We start from the raw sequence: 10,995 nt of genomic DNA on the forward strand, positions 1-10,995 counted from the left end.
AATAGAGAAACATGATTTTTTTCCTCTTGTGATCAGATTTTATGTCTTAGATTGTCTGTTAAGATTTGGTCATAACTGGCATTATCTATAGTGATTTAAAAGGTCCTTCTGATACTATATCAGATTTTGGAAGAAAACTCTCAATACAGTGCAATACTTTAAAGCAATCCACAGACTTTGGACCCTATCCTGAAAAAAAAAAAAAAAAGAAACACTTAAACATTCCAGTATTTTTACTTGTAAGAAGAATTCTTCATCATCTATCCTAATTTTTTGGGCTTTCGACTAACTTTGCTCAGTGAGTGAGTCTCCAGAACTACACTCATTGGTAAAGTTATTCATGTGCTTAAGTGCCTGCAGGATGAAGGCCTAAGCTGGGACTTCTTTCACAAATAGAGATACTCAAGTGAGTTAAAAATTTGCAAGATTAGGCCCTAAAATAGTGAAGGAAAGAGAAATGCTAATGTGCATATAAAAATAGGTGCTACAATAAAATATTTTTTTATATTTCATCAATAAGTTATTTTCACTAACCAGTTATGGATCATATATCTCTGCACTCTTTAATGATTTGTCCACATCTACAGTGATCCTTTTAAAGATCATATATATTTTTTTTTAATTCAAAAGTCCAGAAAGTATACAAACACATCCTTAAAAAAAGGAAACCTTGTATTAAAGTCGGGGTGTGCTAATCTCTCCATAAAAGCCATTTAGACTAACCCATGGCTAAAAGGGGAAAATGTGCGCCGTACTCTTGAACCAGAAAGAAAACTAAAAAAAAGAATGTCTGTTAAAAAAAAAAAAAAAAAAAAAAAAAACGAAAACATAAAAAAAACCACAAAAGAAAGCACGACCTGAATATGACCTGACAAGAAACCAAGAAACCTCCTGCCACCTTCCCCAAACACACATGGCCACCCACACAATGCCAGTGTTGTGCCCATTTTACACAATAGGTGGTTTCCCACTTCCAAACGCAGTAAAAGAGAAAAAAACCAAAACCAAACCAAACTGAACAGCACACCCTTTCAGAATCATTCCCCGAAGCTGAAAAGTCCTGTGCCAAGGCACTTCACCCTACAATAAAATGAATTAAAACGGGGAAAAATAGGAGGGAGGCGAGGTGTGTGGGAGGGGAGGTCAGCATTTACGTTTCTTTGTTTTGCGTGTGGTTGTTAAATACAAATACTCTAGAGAAGGAGCTGCTGAGACTGGCGAGGGGACGGGGGGGACAGGGGGGCTGTTTCTCAGAACTGGCTGAATGTGGTCTGTTTTTCCAGCACTTCGAGGTAGTCCGGCTCTGCGTTTAGTTTTGCTTTTAGCTCCAGATACTCGTTCCTGTTGGGCTCTACATAGACAGTACTCGGGGGGCTGTAGAGCACCGTCTCCCGGAGCCTGGCGTCCCCCGGCCCCGGGTGCAAGTACTGGTGGGCACGCCTAAGGTCATAGTTGGGGGAGTAGGTGTAGGCGGCGGGGAGCTTGGGGTAGTCGGGGAGGGTGGAGCCGGGTGTGCCCAGTGTGGAGGGGGTATGTTTGTCGGGCTCCAAAATGCCCCTGTAAAAGCGATCGGCGTCTTGCACCGGCGAGAGCAGCTCCTCCCGCGGCTCGATGGTGCTCACGCTGTACGCGGGGCTGCGCGCCGGCGCATCCTCCCCGCCGGGCGCCGGCGGCGGCGGGGGCGGCGGGGGCGGCGGCGCGCCCCCCCCGGGTGGCAGGGGGTGGCTGCTGTAGGTGACCTTGAGCTCGTGAAGGTCTTTGTAATCCTCGCCCGAGTTGCCTTCCCGGGAGCGGTAGATGGGGTTTTTGCACATATGGCCCAGGGGGTGAGGGATGTACTCGTAGACGTGGCCGGCGGGGGTCTTCACCTTGGGCAGCGCCGTGCCCCCGCCGCCGCCCCCGCCGCCGCCGCCGCCGCCGCGGTGGGGCGGGTGCTGCTGGAGGTGGGGGTGGTGGTGGTGGTGGCCGCCGCCGCTGTAGACGCTGTACTGCATGTTGAAGGAGCTCACGTCGGAGTTGTTGGCGCTGGCGTGGTCGCCCTGGCCCTTCTTGCGCCGCTTCATCACCAGGACGAAGAGCCCCGCCGCCACGAAGACGGACATGATGAAGACGAGCAGCAGGCTAAGGATCAGCACCGAGAGCGGCACCGAGGAGCTGCCGCCGCCGGCGCCGCCCGCGGGCGCTGAGCCGCCCGCCGCCACCGTGCCATTGAGGCGCACGGTGGAGGAGGAGGGGGTGGTCCTGGCTGGCAGCTGGCCCGGGGACGGCGTGGGCGTGGAGACGACGATGTCCGAATAGTCGGGGCACAGCAGCTCCGCCCGGACGGCCCGCATGTCGCTCTGGGCAAACTTCTTAGGGGACTCGCAGATAACCTGGTCCACCAGGACACCGGTGTTGAGCTGTTCCAGCCACAGCTTCATGCCCACCACGTCGCAGGTGCAGTCCCAGGGGTTCTCGTGCAGGTCGATCTGCAGCAGGGATTTCAGCTGGTCGAGCACCCCGCTCACTGGCAGGTAGGAGAAGTGGTTGCTCCGCAGGCTCAGCCTGTAGAGAGACAGACCAGAAAAAATGTTCCCTGGCAAAGACCTCAGCAGATTGTTGTTCAAAAACAAGAGCTGAAGGTTGGGGACAGATTCAAAGGTGCCTGCCTCTATCTCCCGGATGACGTTGTACTGCAGGAAGAGGTACTGCAGGCTTTGCAGCCCAAAGAACAGCTCTGGGCTCAGCCGCTCGATCCGGTTCCCATTCAGGTACAGCCTTCGCAAATTAGTTAAATCCCCAAAAGCCCGGTCCTGAATGACCGAGATCCGATTATTGCCCAGATGCAGCAAATCCAGCCCAGTGGCATCCACAAAATCTGCCCTGCGTACCAGCGCAATGTAGTTTTCCGTCAAATACATCTTCTTAGGATTATAGGGTTTGGGCTGCAGTTCAGAAATGCTCTCAATCTTCCTCTCCTGACAATTGACATTGAGGCCCAGGTCAGAAATCTGCAAGTTGCAAGTGCAGGCAGTGGGGCACTCCAAAGGCACCGGGGATTTGGTCTGGTAGGCAATGCTGGGGCCATAGTTGCTGTATCCCAGGTCTTTTGAGGGCAGGCGGGAGGTGGGGCGCACCCTCGTCTTGTTGGGTTGGCGGGTCCCTTTGGGGGGCTTCAAGGGAGATTTGTAAACAGCTGAAGAAGAAGTGGCCACGGAGTTGACCGAGGCCGGGGTAGTGTGGAAATACCCTGTGGTGCTCAGTGGTGTCTGAGGTCTCATTTCATAATCAGAGATGAGCCTCCTGGGGCAAAGCTCCTGCTTGGACACTTCATCCAAGTCTCGACCATGTAAGCGGAAAGGGGTCTCACAAACCACATCTCCCACCAGAGCAGAGTATGAGATACTGTCCAGCCAATCCTTTAGAGCAATCAACTCACAGGAGCAATTCCAGGGGTTTTCCTCCAGCTGCAGCTCCACCACTTTATCCATGTGCTGCAAGAGGCCCACATAGGGCAACAGCTTCAGCCGGTTGCCCCTCAGGTCCAGGTGAGTTAAGGGCACAAAACGGAAAAGGTTGTTGGGCAAACTGGAGAGGAGGTTATCATTGAGAATCAGCACCTGCAACAAATGCAGTTTGCTGAAGGCATTGGGTTCAATGACACTAATATAATTATAATCGACCTGTAGGTATTCCAAACTCTCTAGCCCAAGGAAAGTGTCATCCCGTAAAAGTTCCAACTTGTTATTGTTCAAATGCAGCCTCCTTAAACCTCTCAGACCATGGAAGGCCCCAGTTTCGATGTCTTGTATGTCATTGCTCCCCAGGTGCAAAATTGAAGCCCCTGTGTAATTGACAAACTGGTTTGGGTACAGCCTGTTCAAAAGGTTCCCAGACAACAGGAGGTGGTAAACAGGGAACCTTGGTGGACTGATCTCAAAAAGGCTGATGATCCCTCTGTTTTCACAGCTCACTGTTAAGATGCTGTCCTTCTCCTCACAAGGACATGCGTTATCACAGATTTCCCCATAATACTCGATGCTTTCTGCCCAGGAAAGGACTAGTGATGTTAAAGCAAACGCGATCGTCTGCAGCATCCAGATATGCATTTTTTTGTTGAGGTCCTGTTCCAAAGTTACTGTAGAGCAGCAAGCATACATTTTATTTCCTGTAATGATAAGGAGAAAAAAAACAAAGTAGCATAATAGGGTAGCCCCATAACATTTGAAATGGTAACAAAGTTTATATGTGTTCAGTAGGGTAGAGAATGGATTGTTCACCCACCAAAAAAAAAACCCTCCTGTCACTTCTAATTCCCACACTTTCGGAAACTGGATGACATGCATTGATGAAAAGGTTGATAGGCAACTCCTTGCGAGTCAAATGCCTGTGGTGCCTAAAAAGGTGAGGTCACAGTAGGAATTGTTCTGGTTTCTGTTTGTGTGGGGTGCATTTCAATGCTTCTTTGGATTTCCTTTTCACAACTAGCCCCATAAATATACATAAAATGGCTGTCAGTTCAGTTTCACGTTTCTAATTTAAGAGAAAAGAAACACCATTTTACAAAGTTTCCCACCTCCCCTATTACCCAGCTCCCCCTTCCCTTCAGAACCTCCCTGCTGAACAGCGCACCAAGGTCTTCCCCTCCTTTTACCTTGATTTTTAACCAGTGGTGGAAATACCATGATAGGAATCCAAAGAAAAATGCTCAGTGCTGAAAACGGCGTCTTAATTCAACAGAGGGAATACTGACACATTCTCCACATCACACATTTCTTAAAACTCTTTTATATTGGTGGTTTTTTTCCTAGCTATACATTTACACAGCACACACCCACCCACACAGACATGCACACATGCACACACACACACACGCACACATGCGCGCACCCCCAGATGACTTTTGTGGAGGAATTCTTCTGTAATGAGATTAAACACATTAACCTCCTACTTCAGTGCACTTAACAGCTCTCTTCCATTACGGAAATTTTGTATCTTTAGAAAAGCAAATAATACTGATTTTTGATTCCCTCCCAAGTTATACACAATGTAACACAGCTCATTTTAAGCAAAGTCTCCTGTTCTCTCTCTCTCTCTGACACACACACACACACATGCTCTTAAAAGAAATGTTTTAACCACTCACCCAAAATTTGTGAAAAATGTAAAACATGCAGGTCATCTTCGGAGTCTCATCCATATCTGACATAGCGCTTATTCCCAATGTTCTGCAAAACTAGCCTGGTAGAAGTGGAGAGATCTAAATAGGTCTCATGAAAATATCTCATTGCCAACACTCCAAACATCAGAGTTACTGCTTATAAGCACCGATGGCTGTCAGTACTCTTCATCCTTTAGGGGAGAAGACACCCAGGCTGATTAAAAGCCAAGGAGGGTAGAAGGGAAACCCTACCATTGACCTACGTCAGTAATTTAATGCCTGAATTCCAGCTAGCTGGAACCAAATCCTTTCCATTCCTTTTTTGCAGTCTTTCTGACTCCTCGTGGCTTTCTTCTACTTCTATTAGTCTAAAAGCAATATGAATAGGGAAAATAAATGCATTTTGTGTGCTGGTAGGGGAAGACTAATAAATCATCAGGCTTAAATGCTGGGATCTTGGAGCAGGCTTGCATTTTCTATCGTCCACCTCAGAGCTCCAATCCTCATGAAACAACTCTGGTTTGGAGGAACGCATCCTAAAAAATGAGAAGTCTCAGTACTGCAAAACATCTCCTGTGGCATCAGGTTCAAGGCTGCAAAACTAGCACTTGCAGCAAAGGCAATCATGCAGCAAGAAATCGGAAGTCTCCGTGAATCTCTCTCTAATTCTGACCAGACGTCAACTGGATCAGAATTACTCAAAGCAAAAAGGCTTCACTGCATAAAGGCAGCAGAAATCTTACTCAAAGGCATGTATCTAAGCATATTTTTTCTCAGCTTGATCAGATCCATTCATCCATTAACCAACAGTTCTTCGGAGGAGAAGAAAAACCCACAATGACAACCTATTGAAAACCTGCCCGGTCAGTGTTAAACTCCCAGGCATTTTACAACTTTAATTCAATTATGGTTAGCAAAGGAGGCAAATACAATTTTCCCTCCCTCTCCCTTTCTCCCTCTCTCTGACAAAAAACCCGCGGGGGATGGGAGGTAAAGAAAATAAAGTTGTAGCTGGCTATATGCAAGGTTGCAATCCCGCCCTGGAAACCCCTCTGTGATGACTGTGTGCTGCTGTTCGCCAGCTCCCTACAGAGGTTCAGATTGGGGGGGGGCGGGGGGGGGGGGGCGACGGGGGGGAGGGGAGAAAAGGAAAGGGGTTGCATCGGGATTTTTCTTGCGTGTGTGTTTTTTTTTTTTTTTTTTTTTTTCCCCCGAAGAGTTCAACCCTTAGATTACCGCACTGCATATCCGGCTGGAAGCAGCTTTCAGTACCGCCGACAGCAGCAGCGAGCGAGCAGCCCCAGCCGGACACTGCCACCCAACTGAGCAGCACCCCGAGTTGGGAGAAATGGCTTTCGGGCGATGGGGGCAAACGGCGGGGAACTGAGGGTGGAAAGCAACAGCAAGGAAAGACCCGGCGGGGAAGGGGCGGGGGTGGGGGGGGGAGGTGGGGGAAACGAGGAAGGGAGGAAGAGAGGAGGGAAAGAGAGCGAGAGAAAAGTCAACCCCGGTACTTACTTCGCCCGAAATCTCCAGGGCCCAAGCATGGTGGCAGCCCATGAAGATGCCGACCCGCTGCGCGGGCGCTGCGCGGAGCCGCCGGGGCGGCGGAGGCGAGGATGGCAGCGCCGGGGAGCTCGGTGCGGAGCGCGCACGGGCACCCCCCGCACGCAGGCGGCGCCGAGGCACAGCGCGCGCTCAGGGGCGCGCGCACGCGGGCACCCGCGCCTCACACTCAAACGCGGGCGAGCGCGCGCGCGCCCGGGCAGCCGCGGGGGCGCGCCCGCCACGCACGCGCACTGCGGCGCGCGCCCGCACGGCGGGGGCGGGGGCGGCCGGCGGAGCGCCGCGCTGTGCCCGCGCCGCCGAGCGCATCGGGGAGGCGGAGGGAGGGGAGCGAGGGCGGGGCGGCGGCGCCGAGCGGGTGCGGGGGAGCGCGGAGGGGGCGGGAGTGCAGGGGCCGCGGGGGAGGGCCGCGGTGCGGGGCGGGTGTCCCCGGGTGACGGCGCGGCGGCGGCGGCGGCAGCAGCCGGCCCCGTGGGGCGCCGCGCAGCCCGCTGGCACGGGCACCCAGCGCACGGGCACACCAGGCGCGCACATGCCGATACGCGCGCGGCGCGCCCGCCCCGCCACACCCCCGCCCCACGCACCCCGGGGCTGCGCTCGCACTTTGGCCAGCACGGGCCAACTTTCCCCGCGCTCCGCCGCCCCGCTGGCCACCGGCCCTGCTCTCCGCACCCCTCGGGCGGAGGTCCGCAGCCGCCCTGTCCTCTCCTGCAGCGCTCGGTGGCCGCGGCTGGGCTGCGCGGAGCGGAGCCGCGGCGAGGGGGCGGCGGGAGCCGGTGGCCCGGCAGTCGCTGCTGTCGCTGCTCGCTGTACGGGAGCCTCCGCCGCATTCGCGGAGACCGCGGGCAATTGTGTAGTCGCGGTGAAACAAAGTGTCGGGTTTCGCTACGCGCATTCTCCGACACCGAGGGTGCGGGCATGTGTCGGGGCCGTTCAGCTTCTCTTTTCTCCTCTGCCTACCCCAGCCGCGGGTCGCGGAGGGAGCCGGGGCACGGGTGCAACAGCAGCATCTAAGAGACTGTGGCCGCCCCCCATCCCCGCCGGGCCGTTCCCCGCCGCAGCGCCGGGGCCCGCGGAGCCGGCCGCGCTCCCGGGCGCTCCAGGCGGCCGCGTGCCCCCGCGCGGCGCGGTGCGGCGCCTTCCGCCGCCGCCAGGTGGCAGCGCAGGGCGGCGGATGGGCCGCGCGGGGCCCCGCGGGCGCTGCCCCCGGCCCGGGCAGCGCGGCCGGAACGGGGACGGAGGAGGCGATGCCGCGCCGAGCGCCTTCCCTTTATTCCCGGTGGGATATCCGCCGTTTTTAGGTGTGCATGCGGACCGCAGAGGGATTTTCGATGCCAAGGCTGGCTGTAGCTCTGGGGATGGGGTTTTTTTTCCGATTAAATTTCGGGTTTTCTTTTTGGAGAAATTGCGTGTTTGGCTGATCTTAAAAAACAAACAAACAAACAAACAACAACAAAAAAAAAATGGAGAAAGAAAGCGATTTAATTGCATATGTGCAAAGATGTGCACATGTTTGCATTTGTGTGTGTAGTCATTGCTGCTATGTGCTATATAGATTGTAGTACATAAATAATAGGTGTTATGCGCACAGGAACACATGGAGTACACCCCATATGCACAGCACAGAGGTTGGAATCCAGCTTTAACTCAAAGGTAGTGCTAGATGTATTTGTGCCTCTGTTTTTCCTGTATGAGTGTAAGCACTGAACAGTACTCTGTCTGTGCTATGTAATTTCAGCACATCTGTATCTTCAGAAGACCTCTATTAGTTAATGTCTTAACATCCCAATATGTTAAATCCAAAAATTATTGTAAAAAATAATATTTTTTGTAATGGTCAGCCTTCCCTAAAAGGCATATTTGTCTTGTCTGCAAACATAAAAGTAGTGTGACTCAAATTTTATTTCCCTAGGCCTGAAATAAGCAAGATCTGGTATTTGGATGGAAGACAAATTCCTTACATGGACCACATGAAATTTTCCTGACCTTGTAGTAGCTCTTTGAAATCTTTTGTGTGGGACAAATTACTTACTTATATTCTTAAAGGATCCCTGACTTTCCTGTTTTGATGCAAGCACAATTAATTCAGAGGAAGATTTTGAATAGCTTTAGATTGAGTTCCAAGGTGCTACTTTTAGTCAGGAAAAAATACCGAACCACACCATACAGTTCCCCCACCCCCCCATGTACACTCTTTTAAGTTTTTCTAATATGTAACATGGAATTTGTTATAGTCCAACAAAAAAAAAAAATCACAGCTAGTAAACAGAGATGTCTTACAGGAGTTTCTTGTGGCCTCACTATTTTTGAAAAAGATCTTTCTTTTGAATTAATGTCTGCATTTTGAATATATGGAATTCTATGCATATATGCTTGCATTTTTTACGCCTGTCATATTTATAGCATCTGCATGTGTTTCTATGCTATTTTCTTTCTGACACACAAAATTTGACACACATAAATACTTTTTTATTCATAACAGAGAAAGATATTTTAAATAACCTTGTCATCTAGGTTGAGCTTAACTCTTTCTTGTAACTTTTGGAGAAGTTGACATTTAAAAGCTATCATGTTAAAGTCAACATTGTAGATATATTTCAGTTTAATTTTTCTGGTACTGTACTAGTGAGACATTAAAAAGCATAATAAGTAGAAAGTCTGATTTAATAAAATCTTACTTCCAAGTTATTAGACTGCTAGATGGTTTTAGTAGCATGCAAGAGATTTAAATAATTATTAGTGTAGAATTACCATGCTGTTGTTCTGTTCATTCTTATTCTTAGTCCAAAAGTATTTCTGACAGTGGAAAGTTATATCTGAATATTTGAACTAGAACTATCATTTTAAACCAAAACACAAAAACATCAAACAGTAAATACTGTTAAGTTTGTGAGAAATATTTTTTTTTACTATAGTGTTGCTTCTTGCTAATTTCTTTCATCTACCTTCCATTAAACTGGGGAATCCTAAAAGCCTTTAAACTGAAATATTCAGAAGGAAAGGTGGAAATAATTAATATAATCCTCATATGGAATACAAGTAGAGGGACCTGAGTGAGGATGGAGCAAGAGTAAAGATAGTTCAACACAAGCATGTGAGGCATACATGCATTATATGTACAACAACTTGTAGGTGTACAGATCTCCCTCTTTCTGTAGCTCATCAATTTGTAACAATGGCAGGAACAGCTGATCTAGCATGTGGAATCTGACATGGGAAAACAGGAATTTGGAGGTTCCAAAGTTGTTGAATGAAATATATTGGAACAGAAGGATAGACCCTCCTTATGGAAGAGCTGAAAAAAAAGTGTTGAAATAATTTCATGCTAATGCACTAAAACATGTTCAGGAGTGAAGACCATTAACAATAGTGCAATAAAAATGTTAAATTTGAGGGTGACAATGAGATAGTGTCCACTTGAATGAAAACCATTTAGCAAAGAGTAGGAAAAATGTTCAATGGGGATGCAATCTATTGTGAATCTGCTGGTACAGATTTGAGCTGGAAAATAATGCGTTCTAATACAGAGGGGAAAAAAGCTAAGGCTGAGATTGTGTGATCATGAAGATGTGTGTGATTTCTTATGGGCAAGCATCACCAAAAAGTTCAGCCAGTGTTCCTGGGGATGATATGAATTTGAACGTGATAGAGGATCGTTTCTTTTATGGAACAGGTACTGAGCAAGCAAGAGACAAGGATAATTTAGATTAAATTTTAGTAAATTATAGGATCTACAGGAAAAGCTAATGATAGAAAATAATCTTAAATACGAGGGTTTCAGGCTTTTCAACTTCATGTGAAGTTTCAAGATAGAAGAATGTGAAGGATCTGTAACTGCAGTCCAGTGTTTCAGAAATACAAACTCAGAAACAAAAAATTTTAGTGAGGAGTACTGGAAGAAAAAATCAGATAAGACAGATGCTACTTTATGGGGAAAAAAAAAAAAAAAGCAAATATTATTGAATTTTTGCAGTGGGGGAAAAGGGAGGAAACAAAATAGCCCACCTAAACCAGAATGAAAAAGAATTCCCAGAAGGTAAAAGCCTTAAGCAAGTTATTAAGAGTAAGCAAAAACCCTAAAGAGAATGGAAAAGAGATCTTGATTAGGAAGAAGAAATTTGCATCAATATTAGAAGGCATAAAACCAAACTGAGAGTGGTCAGAAACCTTGTTAAACTAAAACTTGAACAGAAACCTGAAATAGACTAAAAACTTCTTAAGCATGTAAATAAAATGAGAACTTAAGAAGTGGGATGGTTGTTAAAGGGTGGGGTGGACATTAAGATTAA

General features: G+C 48.6%; 1 protein-coding gene across 1 annotated transcript; it reads right to left on the reverse strand.

Annotated features, from left to right (window-relative positions):
* Positions 1-1,250: 1,250 nt before the first annotated feature.
* On the reverse strand, positions 1,251-4,139 carry SLITRK5 (SLIT and NTRK like family member 5). The gene has a single exon (XM_069029563.1). The coding sequence runs from the start codon at positions 4,137-4,139 to the stop codon at positions 1,251-1,253; it is 2,889 nt and encodes a 962-aa protein (XP_068885664.1).
* Between the last annotated feature and the right edge of the window lie 6,856 nt (positions 4,140-10,995).

Source organism: Aphelocoma coerulescens, chromosome 1 (genome assembly GCF_041296385.1).
Source record: "Aphelocoma coerulescens isolate FSJ_1873_10779 chromosome 1, UR_Acoe_1.0, whole genome shotgun sequence".
NCBI classification, from domain to species: domain Eukaryota; kingdom Metazoa; phylum Chordata; class Aves; order Passeriformes; family Corvidae; genus Aphelocoma; species Aphelocoma coerulescens.